We start from the raw sequence: 15,905 nt of genomic DNA, 5'->3' as shown, positions 1-15,905 counted from the left end.
TCAAGAAGAGAAATTTGAATGCTACTGCATTACAAGACATCTTATACAATTCCAACTTTGTGTAACAGTTGGGGGAAGAACCACATATGCCTGGAAACATCAGATGTTTTAATGCTTTGGTCCATATAATATAACTAGTATAGATTAAACAGATAGATCTGTTTACATTCTGTTTATAGCTTTTACAATTGATTCTCATAAAATATTACAAACAAAACCCCACATGTGAAAGCAGTCCTGGTATCTACATCCCAAAGAGAAAACTTCTAGCAACACAGTATTTGCTGGATGATTTCAAAAGCCTTTGGGTCAAATCTCTCGGGCACTCAACAAAGGTCTTGATGTTTCAGTAAGGAGTATTGTTACCTCGTTCATAGTAAGAAACAATGTTAAATTTAACATCCTATTAATAGCCAAATGATGGAATAGAACTGCAATAAAAACATGTTGAACAGCAGACCCTTTTTGTGCTTCCCAGTAGTAGCAGTCTGCTTTACACAGAGAATTTATTGTGAGAGGATGAAGACTATGTCTAAACAGAAGTCTTTCCTAGGAAGATAACGCCACAGGGGTATAAACTGGGAAGTTCATTCATTCACTCCCTTGATATGCGGAATTTCAAGAGAAGCTTCTCCTTTCAAGAGAAGCATTACATGAAGCGCAAAACAATTCATATCGCTAGACTGGGAAGGGGCAACGAATGAGCAGAACAAATCGCGTTTCCGGTACGGATCGAGTCGTGAAAGTGCGATCTGCAACTCAATATGTTTGTGAGGGAAATCAGATTTTAGGAATCTCAGGATTGCATTTAGTACACCTAAAAATCCTGTACTGAAATGGTTCGGTACGAATACGTCTACCGCTACACCCCTATTTGTAGAATAAATTGTCCCTGAGTGTTCTGTATGACTAATACCAAGTTCTAAATTAAATTGGGATGCTTTGATACCAACACTGGTATCAGCTTTGGGTCTGACACAAGGGGTAACTAATTAGATAGATGTATTCAATTCTGTTATATAAGTCCTCTGTACACCGATCAGGCGTAACATTATCAAGTGAAGTTAGGAACACTGATTATCTTTTCATCATGGCACCTGTTAGTGGGTGGGATATATTTATTAAAAATATTTTCCTCAAAGTTGCCGTGTTAGAAGCAGGAAAAATGGGCGAGCGTAAAGGTTTGAGAGAGTTTGGCCAAACTGTGATGTGACTGGGTCAGAGCATCTCCAAAACTGAAGCTCCTGTGGGATGTTCCCGGTCTGTTGTTCCCCTGGCTGTTCCCGGATGTTCCCCTGGCACAATGAAAAAAAACCCACACACGAGATCCGTGCCTGTTTGAGCACCGTCAGGCATCCTCGCTTTAAAAGCAATGTGTAATGACCTAGTTATTAATTTAGAACATGCGCTTCGCTTATTAATTGTTTCAGCTGAGTGTTGTCTTTAATGCACCTCGGTGATGTCATTAGAAGCTTCTGGAACGGTCCTGCTTCGGCGTATCGACCCGGAGAGAAGGCTGGAGGATGCACGTGAATAGTTAAGGCTTGGGATAATGTTGCTGTGAAATCCTTTGTACGGTCATGAGACTGCTCCGTATGAGTCTGGAGTTAGATAGTACGGGCTTTATGTTTAGTCAGAGGGACACAGGGGGACAGAGAGGGACAGAGACCACACAGAGATGGCATTTTGTCAGTCAAGGTAGCCTTTTGAAAACATCCTCCAAAGTGGATCAATTTAAAACGGCGAAAAAAAACCCGTCTCTCTGTCCTTCTGCGCCCTCTGTTTCATAATGTCTGTGTGTGTGTGTGTGTGTGTGTGTGTGTGTGTGTGTGTGTGTGTGTGTGTCTCTGTCTCTCTATCTCTTTCTTTTTTTTGTCTCTGTTTCTACATGTCTTTTAAGTCTCTGTGTTTATCTCTTTCAGGGTTTCCGGGGGTCTTAAAAATACTAAAAAGAAAGACTAAAATTTAAATCTTAGACCTTAAGAAGTCTTGACTACATTGTTCTTGGTCTTAATTCATTTTTCTGATGTCCATGTAACACTACCTTTAATGCTCATTGAAATGCTCCCGCAGCACTTTAGAACGTTTTGTTTGTTTGTTCGTTTCCGTGGTTGTTTGTAGTTTTTACAAATCTCTCTTGGATCGTACCACAGACGTAAAACGTTTTTTTTTTCATTTCAGTTTAGCTACGGCGAAATGCAAGTTGAGCGATAACAACGTTAGCGTTCAGGGCTCGGTTAAGGTCAGTCGCTAACAACATGTTTGCGCTCTCGTTTTTGATGTCGTGATGCAGGTCGTAAATTTCATTCTTAAACAGACATAAATTTGACTTGGTGAAACCTGCAGAAACCCTGTGCTTGTGTAATATTGTGCGTTTGTGTCTCGTTCTTTCAGTCGGTGTCTAGGTATGTGTCCATGTTTGCATGTGTCTCTGTGTGTGTCTCTAATAAATCTGCACTCATCTGTCTCTCTCTTTATGTACACTCTGTTCTTTTTTTCCCTTTCTTGTCTGCTTTTTTCCTCCTCGCTCCCTGATTCGGTCTCTGTGGGAGGAGTCTCAGGTACAGCTGGGGGCCATTGTTGAGTTTAGCAGAGTGATTATGTAACCCTGACCCATCTGGGACGAGAGAGAGAGAGAGAGAGAGAGAGAGAGATGGTGAGGGGGTGTTGGGGGAGGTGTGCAAAGGAAGAACAGCGGGAACTCATCACCCTCCGCTCCTGTTGCCTTCTGTCAGCCCAAGACCATGTGACCTCTTGGCATTTGTGAGAAACCACAAGCACCTGGGGCAGGGTTAAATGTCAGTGTCTTTCTCTCTCTCTCTCTCTCTCTTTTTTTTTCTTTCATTCTCTCTCTCTTACACACGTGCATACGTCTTGTTCCAGCCAGGTTTGTCTTGCCTAGCTGCCTCTCTTCATGTGGTGTGCTCTGATGTGTGCAGTATTGCTTTGCTCTTTGCATTTCTCCAAGGTACAGCCGTGTGCAGCAGCTCGAAAACGACACACGGTTTTCTGGTTTGGTAGAAAAGAAAAATGAACAAAATACAACAAAGTAGTAAAGCACGGTGCAGATGGAAGAGGTCTGTCCCGTCTTGGTTTTTAATCATAGCATGGAGACATGAATTTGATTGATTGATTGATTGATTGATTGATTTTATAAATAAAACTAAAATTGACCCGTTTCATGATGTCGTTAGTAAAGTCTGATAAAAGAACATGCACACATTGATATATTGTTTGGCCAAAAGTATTGGGTCGCCCGACTTTTCTAGCTATATGGGGGGGTCTTCCCCAAACTTTTACTTGACCTCAGTACCTGACTTTATTAAGACCCTTGTGAATGAGCTGAATGAGTAGAAATCGAGTGGAACATCTTCTCAGATGAGTGGAGGTTATTATAAGAGTGAACGGGATGTTCCAAAAAGTATGTACAAATTTATGCTCAGGTGTCCACAAACTTTTGTCAAACATTGTATTAAAAAAAATTGAAGGTAAAAATCGTGGATCAAGGTTTTTTTTTTCCTTTAACGCCCTCAAATCACATCTATTGATAATTACAATTAAGGCCTACTCAAGCTTCAACATATATGATTGCCATTGTATATAATTGTATTCGTTTACTTTTTAATGCTCTTTAGCTTTTTAAGACTTTCTTCTACAATGCGCATTTTGTATCCCTGAAGACGTAAGAATCGGCGTAACCCGATTCTGAATGCGAGGAACTTTCTCTGTGTAAATACTGACCTTATTAATGGACTCGTCACCAACTCTGAAAACAAATACATAATTTTTGTCCTTCTGAACATCATATGTCTTTCTCTCTGCCTCATACAGGATGTCCCGTGTACTCCGTGGCTTGGGCTCCAGATTCCGACAGAATACTTTACACATTTGGCCGACAGCTCGTCATCAAACCCCTGCAGCCGAGCTCCAAATCTCTGCAGGTAATGCACATACAGCACAACAGGAACTGGAGCGTTATGCATTATGTAGACGGTATGAACAAAACTATTAGGACACCACACTTTTCCAGCCATCTTCCTATTCAGGTTCCTGCCCATACGGTTACCAGAAAGATTGAAACACACAATTGTATGGGACGTCTTTAGATTTAGATTTTCCTTCACTTGAACTATTAGACCCAAACCTGTTCCAACATGACAATGTGCCTGTGCACAAAACTAGCTCCTTGAAGAATTGGTTTATATGGGTTGGAGTGGAAGATATCACATATGCCTGCTATAGAGCTCTGACTTCAACACAAAGAACACCTTTGGAATAAATGCGAAATCTGACTGCAGTCCAGGCCTCCTCACCTCACCTACATCAGTACCTGACTTTCCTAATTGCTCTCATGGCTGAATCAGCATAAATCTCCACAAACACATTTAGAAAGCTAGTGGAACATCTTCCCAGAAGAGTGGAAGTTATGAGAACTCGATAAAGAATGGGATGTTCAAAAAGCACACACCAGTCTAATGGTCAGGTGTTCAAAACCATTTGTCCATATAGTTTGTATGTATCTTATATAGGATTTTCTTTAAACATTCTCCTTCTTCTCTCCAGGCATCAGCATAAATGTTTAAAGATTTGCTCAGACCAGCTTGATTGTCTTATAGAGTCATGATCTGTAAATAGTGATTTATTTATTTATTTATTTATTTATTTATTTATTTATTTAAAAATGTCTGTGATTACAGAATGTGAAAATATCCAGACAATGCAGTCCATCATACGTCCAAGTTCAGGTTGCCTTTGTTTTTTTTTTCCCTTTTGGCAAAAAAACATGCAGAAGCGGAAAAACCTCATCAAATCGATTATAGAAAGTAAAAAAACCCAACATAAAACAGCTGTATTAGGGTTTGAGCATAAACCCCAAAAAACTAAATCTGATACATGTCAACACAGTGGAAACACACACACACACACACACACACACACACACACACACACACACACACACAGAGTACGGAGCTGTGAAATCTATTCACTAAAGCAGAAACCATTGCTAACTTTTCAATAGGATTTTTCTTTTCTTTTTGTATTTAAAATTTTTTTTGCTCAATTTCTTTGGAAGCTTAGTTTTTTTATTAATGTATTATTTCACTAGCATAATTGCGCATGCTTATTTAAATAATTTTAGATATATTTTTAAAGAATATATATATATATATGTAACTAACGATTTTTTTGCTAAATCGATGAATCGGATGATTATTATTTTTATCCAATTAATCAGATTTAAAAAAAATTTTTTTTGTTTTGCTTATTATAACTATATAAAAGCCTAATTCAAGGTATTTATGTATAAAAGTGTACTTTTAAAAATGCAAAGGCCACATATTGAGTTTAACTATTTTTTATTTAGACATTTTAAAGTGTATAGTAGCTGCTTGCTGAGGGGTGCATGGGGGATTTCTCCTTTTAACAAATTCACTCATGCTGGGTTGTTGCTTTCTGTAAAAAAACAACAAAAAAAAAACAGCATTTGGGTATGCATGGTGAAACAATTTGTGTAAATCAACATTTGTATTGTTTTTAACGATAACTGCAGATGGAGATGAAGAAGTTGACAACCATGCATAAAAAAATCTATATGAAATATAATATAACATTGTTTTAACTGCTTTTGTTGAAAAAGAAAAATACACACATTTTATTTATTTGTGAAGATATAAGCTGTAATTTGGAATATATTGTAAATTTAATTTTGCATAATATTTAAATGATATATGCATAAATTAAATATACAAACACTGAAAAGCATTTGAACGTAGTAAAGCCACAGTAAATCATGTTTAAAACAAACAAATTAATCAGATCCTGAGTTTGTGTGTGTGTGTGTGTGTGTGTGTGTGTGTGTGTGTGTTCGTGTGTGTTAGCTGTATGGTGCAAGTATGATGAAAAAGTGCTTTAATTTTCCCCTCATTTTATAGCGTAGCTGTTCTTAAACCCAACTTAATTAGTGTTTTGTGTGTGTGTGTGTGTGTGTGTGTGTGTGTGTGTGTGTGCGTGCTCCGTTGTCAGCAGTTTAAAGCCTTGGTGGTGCAATGCCCCTGTGTTTATTGTTGTACCGGGCGCTGAACTGCAGCAGGGATCTTGAGTAAACAGGCTGAGGGGTTTAGACAGATCTCTCGGTCCAGCTTTTCCCGAGCAACAGCTGTCAGTTTGTAAAAGCATGACTTTGTGACCCCAAGTGGGCCCCTGTGACCCTTGCTCTTTGCCTTACCTTAGTCTGGGGAAAGCCATTAAAAGCACTGAGGCAGGATAGATACACACCACCGTAATGCACACATCAACTCATGAACACGAAACCTAAATAGTTCAGAACGTTTACCAAGAATCATTCAGTCTCGTGCTGGTTCTTTTGAACTTTGGAGTAAAACTTTAAAGAGTTTAAAGTACTGGACGAGGTGGAAAAGTCAACGAATGTAAAATGCAAAAAAAAAAAACTTTCATATCCATCATATCTATTTAATTCAATTCATTTTTATTTGTATAGCGCTTTTAACAATGAACATTGTCTCAAAGCAGCTTTACACAGATAATGTGGTGTATCTAATTCATATCCAGTTCCTGTCCTCTAAATAATGAATCATCTGACCAGTGAATTTGCTCATTTTAGCTGAACACTTCGTGCAACTCAGTGTTTCAGAATGCAAGTCAGTCGTGCCAAAGACTCGGTTTAACCAACTTGTGATCTTCATTAATAATGATATTAGCCTGATGGGTATTTGAGTGTACAAATGAGTGAGCTGAACATGTTAAAAGACTAAATTTCCATTGACATCACTATCAAACGGCAATGTGGGTAAACCTTTAGCTCAAGTTTAAAGAGACTTTATTAATATGCAAATCATTCAGGTTTTTTTTTTCTTTCAGATGTACAAATGTATTGCAATGAATATAAAGCAAACCCAGTAGTGTTGCTGGTTGGTACGATTAATGCATATGTAATTGTGTTCATGTATTTATGCCAAATCACTTGTATGGCTGTTGACCCCCCAGGAAGCAGTCTAACCCGACCTGAGTGCATTATTTAATACGAGTCTTTATCAGAAGCGAAAATGGGGGTCCTGCAGCATGAAAGTGGGTGTCGAGTCCCGGTCCTCGTGGCCAACTGCGAAACAAATCCACCGCACTGTTTTCAATTACCCTGGAGTTGAAGCAATTATCGTAACACAGAACAGACAAGGGCCGGTGTGTCAGCTGTTTCAGGACACGTCCTCCCAACTGCTACTCTCTCCGTTCAACATTTTGGCCTGCACTTGTTTATGAATCTCTCTGTGTGCATAGCCTTCCATTTCTCTCATGAAAATCATATACAGTAACCCGGATACATTTACTACAAAACATATACATTTACGGCATTTAGCAGACGCCCTAATCCAGAGCGACGTACACAAGCGCTTTGAAGTCTTTATCAATGAATTCTTTAACACTGGTTGCAAACTGAGTATAACATCAGCCTTAAACTCCACTGGGAGCAATTTGAGCAGAGTAGTTTTTAAAATACTTTGAGATTTTCATTGGGAGTGACGACGATGGACAGGATTAGAAATGAGTTTATTAGAGGGACAGCGCATGTAGGACATTTTAGGGACAAAGTGAGAGAGGCCTGATTGAGATGGTTTGGACATGAGCAGAGGAGGGACATGGGGTATATTGGTAGGAGAATGTTGAGGATGGAGTCACCAGGAATGAGGAAAAGAAGAAGGCCAAGGAGGGGGTTTATGGTTGTGGTGAGGGAAGACATGCCGGTAGTTAATTCGAAGGAGGCAGATGTAGAGGACGGGGGAATGGAGAAGGATGATCCGCTGTGGTGAACCCTAATGGGAGAAGTTATTTTTATTTATTTTTATAATTTATTTTAAAAAATACATAAAAAACAGGGAAAATAAATGCTAGTTTACGTGTTTCAGGAAGTGGTAGGTTTTTACCTATTGTTTGAGGATAGCCAGTGACCTTCGGTGCCTCCTATACCTCCTATTTATACAACTGGGCATTTGAGGGTTAAGGGCCCTGCTCAAGAGCCCAGCAGTCATAAATTGGCAGTGTTGGAGTTTGAACTCGATCTTTCCTAACAGAAATCTAACATCTTTTCCATCAAGCTACCAATTTTCACATGCTGAAAGACACTTGTCCTTAAGACTTCATTGTCATATAGAGTGGAAACAGAATACAGAGTGGTTCAGTATGTGCTCTGTATGCTTGCCTGAACTGTATCTAATCCAACAATGCTTAGTTGTGCCGATTGCGCCGAATCGTTAGGGGTTCACGATATACATCATGTGCGATAATATCGCAATTGTAGCTGAAATGATATGCAAAATCATAGTATACAATACTCAAACACCAGCCACCTCACAATCTACAGAAGTACTCGGGTTCGTGTTTGAAACGTCAGATGTTAGTTAAAAGACGCCTATCTGCAAACTGTGGTGAAAATCGGTTGCAGTCAAAAGTCACTCAACGACCGAACGGTTTCACCATTTTCGAACTTCCCATCGCACTGAATATGGGGATTATGAAAAGCTTCAGGAATCAGCTGGCCATTCTTGCGTACGAGGTGCAGAAGGTTTTGCGTTTTGCTTGTTGTTTGTACTGCACAGTTCACTTTACAGCCGAACAGTGATTCTTGTTGTTTTTGCTTTAATGCTTCGGTTTGAAATAAATACCCTGTCATTCGATATATTGTTTGAACAAATCAGTATCTTATTGACATTGTAAAAGTGATCGCGTACAATATAAGAAATGTAAACACTTTTTTTTTTTTTTTTATCATTTTTAAATAAAGTCTGGTAAAATTCCCGAAAATTCCCAAAAAATATACAGAAAATATCGCGACAAAGCTCAACCCCCGATATGTCTCAGTAATAGCTCATATAAACAATCTGTGTTTCCCCCTGCAGTGGAAGGCTCATGACGGCATTATTCTAAAGGTGGACTGGAATTCTGTAAATGATCTGATTTTGTCTGGAGGTGAAGACTGCAAATGTAAGGTGAGACAAAAAGAGCGTAAAGAGAGCATGAAGTTCTCGTCTCAGAAGTAACGTTCCACGAAGAACCATTCAATTCTTCTAATCATAGCGATGTGCGAAAATACATGATAGATTCATGTTTATTATGATCTTTTTTTTCTACTTTGATACAAATTATAATGAAGAGTCATCGTAATTCTCACATTTCGGAAGGAGTCTCCACTACGAGCCCTTTTGCGGTTTATTGGTAACATGATGAGCTGCATTTGTTTATTAAATGTAAAAAAGAAATGTACTGAATTGATGTGGTGTAAAAGGAATAAAGCGCTCCTTGGAAAATACTTAGTTTCCTTGTAGTAACAGAAAGTGCATTTCACGTGAGCTCGCGTCACACCAGCCTGTCTGTGATTATTTTCTCGAAACAACACATCCGTTGTAGCATATTCCTTTGTACATGTGCTAAACTTACCCTTTCCTTGTTTTTGTTTTTTTTTGCTCTTAACAGGTGTGGGACAGCTATGGGAGGCCTCTGTACTCAACTGCTCCCCACGACTACCCTGTCACCTCGGTGGCTTGGGCTCCTGATGGCGAGGTGTTCGCTATGGGCTCCTTCAACACCCTCCGACTGTGCGACAAGACCGGGGTAAGAACATCGAACCCTCAGTCGGTTCCACAAGCATTCTAATAGAAAAAATATATATTATTATCATTTTATCAGCATAATTTGCAGCTGTTTGTTTTTATTTAAATCTGGATTCGATAAAATGTGTTTTTTAAAAGAAAACAGATTTAGATTTAAAAAATAGATTTTTTAAAGTATATTTCTCGATTCTCAAAAGGTGTCGATTTATTTTCTGAAGCAGCAGCTTTGACTGTAGCGTCAGATGTAATTAAAATTAATTATTAATACACAAAAAAACCCTCAATTACAGGGGATTGTATGAGCAATAGTCCACATATTTAGATTCCATGGGTTCATGCATTAACGTGTATATTATATTACTATTATAAATATTATATTATATTGTTATTACATATATATACACATACACAAATCTCCAATTCAAAAATAGTTATGACACTCTGATTGTATGGATATTGGATGCCCAAGATTATTTCTATTTGGTAACCATGGACACCATGTCCTCCGGACTAAATAGGAGAGGGACCATCTGGCTTGTTATCAATGCTTAGTTTAAAAAGCCGCATCTCTGATGCTATGGGGAGTGCGTTAGTGCCTGTGGAATGGGCAGCTTTCACATTTGTAAAGGCTCCATCAATGCTAAACGGTATACACAGGTTTTAGAGCAGCAAATGCTTCCATCCACAAAATGCCTTGCATATTTAAGCAAGACAATGCTAACTGCATACTGCATCTAGTACAATAGCATGACTTTAAAGTAGAAGATTTCCGGTGTTGAACTAGTTTGCCTGCAGTCTAAACCCTAGAATCATCTAAACACCTAGAATCCTGTATCAAACAAATATAAGACAACATTTTCACAGAAAGGATAACATACGTCTTCCTTACTAAATATTGCATTTTGCAGAACAACTATAATAGTACTTGAGAATGTAAAGGGAAAGTATGTTTATAGCTGCTATAACACTAGTATAAAAATAAACTCGGATCAAAATGACAAACCATAATTTCTGTTGGTGAAAAAGGGTGTCAACACTTGATTGGTAATTTCAGGCAATGGCTTTACACAATACTGTATGTTCAGGTGAGCAGCAGGACTGCGTTTTGTAATGGTTTTTAATATGGAAAGGATATTATGATCATTTATACAAGGATCCTATCTGTCTTATTTTCCAGCTGATTTTTTTCCCAGCTTGCAAAGACGAGCAGAAGCAGACAAAGCAGGCAGACTTACTGGGAAAAAAAAAGTAAAATAAATTCACAATAGATCGGAAGAGTTGATGTGGACATTGTTTAGTTTCTGTAGTCACTAATTCCGATCGTAAGTGAGCTAGTTCTAAACAGCCGGGCGGAAAAAAAAATGTAGTGGAACCGCACGGGCCGTGTCTCAGGAGGATCGGACCAGACGCAGTCTTTATTCTCTCTAACCATTAATCAGCACTAAAAATTCTTGGCTCCTTCATCAGCGTTGATATGTCATTGCTCCGTCAGTCCGTTTATTACTCTCCAATACGAGGATCTACGATCGCCAGGTTCTGGGAGGAATCCGTAGTCCCAGTGCACAAGGGTTAGCAAGGGAAGCCTCTGCATTGGATTTTAATCTTTGAGTTTTGGTGTGTGTTTGCCCCCCTCAAATACTTTTTTGTTGTGTACAGGAGTAGTGTTTGAGGTTTTTTCCTTCCATAAGACAAAACAATGGTTGTAGAGAATGAGCAGAGATTCCGAGAAACCGAATTTTTCAAACCCTCAATGCTCATAATCTTCTCTACCACAGTCTTTCACTCTTAATCTACCTCCTTCAATCTCTCACCGCTGAGCTAGTCTTCTCAGTTTCTCTCTAACACCTACGGTATACATGTACAGCATGCCTGTGAAGGAGAGTCCTGTCGGATATAATTCAACATTCTTGAGCAAATACGTTCGACTATGACTTCTAAAAATACAGTATATTTGATTATACTGTATATAGTGGTGATCAGCAATATCCTATCCTATAGTATGACCTCAGTTTATAATGTGATTCGTATTTACTTTATGAACATATCATTACAAATTTAGACCCATTTGCTCTAATAATAACCTCCACTCTTCTGGGGAGATGTTCCACTAGATATTGGAGTGTGTGAATTTGTGTTCAATCTCCCACAAGAGTTTTAGTGAAGTCAGGTACTGATGTGGGTGAGGTGAGGAGGTCTGGGGTGCAGTCAGCATTCCAATTCATTGCAGTGGTGTTCAATAGGAGCTCTATAACAGGAGATCTTCCATTTCAGCCCATATAAAGCATATCTTCATGGAGCTGTCTGTGCACAGGGGTATTGCCAGGCTGGAACAGGTTTGAGTCTCCTAGTTCAAGTGAAAGGAGAATTTAATTCTACATGTTTCGAAACTTGGTATTTTATTTATCTACGTTTACACACTATCACCTTCCAAATTGTGCCATTGCACAGCAATTCAGTGCTCCCAGAGGTTCTGCCACTTCTAAAATGTGTCCAGGAAATCTTTTTCGAAGCGTGTTTAAGCACCTTCTACTGGATCTCCGCATAGGTTTCAAGACGTAAAGACAACTTTTGAGCTGGAATTTTATTGTCGGGAAGAAGGCGAAGTCTGCAAATCTGGCGAGTTCGGTGGGTGCTTAAGTGAGATCATTTGAATTGTTTTCCAGCGATCAGTGTGTTTTCTGGAAATTAATGTTTTTTTTTTAAATGCCTTAGTTATTTTGTGGAAAAGGTGTTCTGGTAGCATGGTATAGACAGGACTAAAACTCCTTCAACTGTTGAGCAGTGAAGATGACATTATTTCAGAATTGTTCAATTGTTTATAAATTGTTCTCTAATTTTGATCACCAGTATACATATATATATATATATATATATATATATATATATATATATATATATATATATATATATATATATATATATATAAAATAAAACAGTGGAAGGTTGTTAATTTCTAAATGTATGTATTGTTGTGGAGTGTCAGCAAAAAATAAGTTTTTTTTAGTTGTATTATAGAAACTTCAAACAGTTATTTCTTTGCTACCCTCCTTTTTCGTTTAATTCATAGTGAAAAAACACTTTTCTTTAAATTTCTTTTCAAACTTCACAGCACAAGTGTTGTGTTCAGACGTGTCAACCTGCTGCCTCTGACCTAGCAGAATATGAGTGTTCGTAAGTGTGTGTGTGTTTTGTTTTACGAGTGTGGCGGTGAAACGGTTAACAACCCGTGAGGAGCCTCAACGCTCCTTCCATGACTAATGGGCAGGAGTTTCATTCCCTATCTACTACAATGAAACCTTGCACTTGGCAGAGTGCTGGCTCAGCAGGAAAGCCAGGCTCGTTTAACCCTTCACCTTCAGCAGGACTCCACTTAGCCGTCAAGGCCAGTTTGGCCCTTCTGGCCGCTCCAGCCCCCCTCCAGCCTCCCTTCAACCTTCTTCAGGCCCCTTTGCTACTGCCTTCTATCTGGTGAGCACTGGTGTATCTGTAAACATATGGATTACTAGACATACATTTAGGAGCTCATATACATTCTCCTAACATGGTGACACTGCACAGATAAGCTGGTAGACATGTGATACCGTGTGTGTGTGTGTGTGTGTGTGTGTGTGTGTGTGTGTGTGTGTGTGTGCGCTCACAGCTTACACACTTGGCCTGACATTGCCCCGTTCCTAACCCCCTCAAGGGCAGGAACTGGCAACCGTAACCACAAACAAGGGGCCCTGGTGATTAACTTAAAGTCAAGTTCAAGTTGAACTCACGAGTGTTCAGTGAATTCGAAAAATTGATCCACATTGTTACTCAACTGTGTGTGTGTGTGTGTGTGTGTGTGTGTGTGTGTGTAAATGACTGCGTGAATACTACAAAAAAGCTGTCTGCATGAAGTGTGTCCTGAAGTCTTTTGTGCCAATTTGAGCGTGCGAGCATATTTGTGTGTGTGAGTGTGCGTGAGTGTGTGTGAGTGAGTGAGTGAAAGAGTGGGGGGCACACACATGTGCCCTCTAGACAACAGTCTATTTACGAGTGGCTGCAGCTGGTGTCTAGCGTCTGGGCTCTGTCACAATTTTTGTCACCCCTACAAACAAGTGTGACTCATACATACTGCAAGCTTTTCTCTTTCCCTCTCTTTCTCTCTCACTCACTCTCTGACACACACATATTCGGTGTAAACGAGTCCCCTTTCATCGATCAGTGAAGCCGAGTACATTTTTGCCTCAGACACCATTGTCATTAAATTCTTGATTCTGATTGGTCAGAAGGTCTTGATTCATTTCTAGTAACATGCATTCTGATTTCTCTGCATGTTCTATATACACTATACGGGTAAAGGTTTACAGACACCTCTCTATAAGATGCGTATTTGCTTTCTGAACATCACATTCCACACTTTGCTGTTAGAATAACCGTCACTCTTCTGGGAAGATGTTTCTCTAGATTCTGGAGTGTGCTTGTGGAGATTTGTGTTCATTCAGCCACCATCGTGTTAGTAAACTCGGGTACTGATGTAGGTGAGGTGAGGAGGTATGGGGTGCCTTCAGTGTTCACAGTGTAGGGTTGAAGATCTACAGCAGGCAACTCAAGATTTTCCACACCAACCCATTCACTCATCTCCTGGGTCTCTTCAAGGGAAAATGTTATTACCACATCTAAAAACGCAATTGTGTCTCCATTTTTGTGTGGTAACATATATTGGAAAGAAACATATATGACTAAAATATAAGAAAAATATACATATTAAGTTCGATATTAAGTATAAAATCAATGAATTTCTTTATTTTTTGGAAATATACTGTAAGAAATGTGTTACAATGATACAGTTATACAAGTTATTGTACATCTAGTAACAATTACCAGGGTTTCCACAGAGTCTTAAAAAATAATTTAAAAAAAAGGTTTAAATTAAAAAACCTAAATTAAAGGTCTTAAAACATTTTAAACAGGTCTTTATATTTCCGATGTCCATGTAACGCTCTATCTGATGCTCATACTTAGTAGGTTTTATTTGTTAGTTTACGTGGTGTTGTACATCTTTCTTTTGCTTGTCCAAATACAATTCGCTGTATTACGACTACAAATCAGACCAACATGCAACAGCCAATCAGCTTTCTGTTATCGGCGTAAACCATTTGAGATCATCATACAGTAGAACCAACACCAGCTTCTCCTTGCCAGAGCCTTTAAACATTTAAAAAGGTCCAATGTCCAAACTCCACATGAAGTAAAATCCAATTGGCGCTGGTACGTCTTTAGATGGTTCAGGATGTTTGCAGGCATCTACTACTTTGAAGGTCCATAATCTTCATGAGGTGGGAAACGACTGGAGTTGGCGCAACCTCAGGATGCCTCGGGATGGGTAGAGAGAGAGAGAGAAGCAGTGGAGAGGAATTAGCGTAGCTGCTGTTCAATATATTAACAAGCACGAGTTGATAATGTGCATGTGATCAGATTAAATTGCTAAACTGCGCTTAAACTGAGAGAGTGTGTCTGAGCCCTGAACACTTTCTGGTCTATTCCAAAGTTTAGGAGCTAAATGTGAAAATGCTCCACTGCCTTTAGTAGACTTTGCTATTTTAGGAACTACTAGAAGTCCAGTGAACCTCATTAGGGGCAAAATGTTTCTCCAACTGTTTCAATGTCTAAATATCTAACACTTAGTTTTTCCAGACGTTTGGATTTGTTTGCCCCATCCCAACTTTTTTGAGATGTATTACAAACATTCAAAATTACCTTATTTTTTACTTTATTTACATTCAATTTCCTCAGCTGAAACATTTGAAATGTTTTCTATGTCCTTTCGTGAATAAAATATGGGTTTATGAGATTTTTTTTGGAATTGGAGTTCAGTGTGTGTGTGTGTGTGTGAGAGAGTTTGTGTACACGAACAGTTTTGCTTTCAGTTTGATTCTGCTCCTGCCGTGCGGTGCGCTACAAAACCAGACTGAGCCCGAGCTCAAAAAAACGTGTCGCTTCCCTCTTCCAACGATAACAAAGTCGGAGTTCAGCGTCTCGAACACTGACCCCGGCCCTCGGCCACATCGTTTACCGTGTGTCAGGGGCTAAATAGGAACGGTGTGACGGATGGTTCCACCTCCTCTCTTTCTACGTGGCTTGAAATGTAGCCTGCTGTCCAATAATTAGCCAGAACAAATGTTAGCACAAGGTTCTGTTTACCTCAAAAAAGGAGGTCTTTTTTTACTTTCAAGTTCACGCCTTGGTTCTAGTTCCAGTACTGATTACTGTAATAGTGAACCTTTAGGACGCTCTGACCTGTCTTCCTCTACACCC

The 15,905-nt window shown here is 39.1% G+C and overlaps 1 protein-coding gene across 2 annotated transcripts in view; it reads left to right on the top strand.

Moving 5' to 3' along the window:
* ift80 (intraflagellar transport 80 homolog (Chlamydomonas)) overlaps window positions 1-15,905 on the top strand; it is a 71,096-nt gene that overhangs the window by 9,918 nt on the left and 45,273 nt on the right. For both annotated transcript variants that reach the window (XM_046876738.1, XM_046876739.1), the window contains exons 6-8: window positions 3,832-3,941; window positions 8,910-8,999; window positions 9,484-9,621. In XM_046876738.1, coding sequence (XP_046732694.1) covers window positions 3,832-3,941; window positions 8,910-8,999; window positions 9,484-9,621 — 338 coding nt within the window. The remainder of the gene's footprint in view (window positions 1-3,831; window positions 3,942-8,909; window positions 9,000-9,483; window positions 9,622-15,905) is intronic.

The sequence above is a fragment of the Silurus meridionalis genome, chromosome 20 (assembly GCF_014805685.1).
Source record: "Silurus meridionalis isolate SWU-2019-XX chromosome 20, ASM1480568v1, whole genome shotgun sequence".
NCBI classification, from domain to species: domain Eukaryota; kingdom Metazoa; phylum Chordata; class Actinopteri; order Siluriformes; family Siluridae; genus Silurus; species Silurus meridionalis.
Note: the sequence above shows the minus strand (reverse complement) of the source record. Positions and strands in the feature narration are given on the sequence as shown.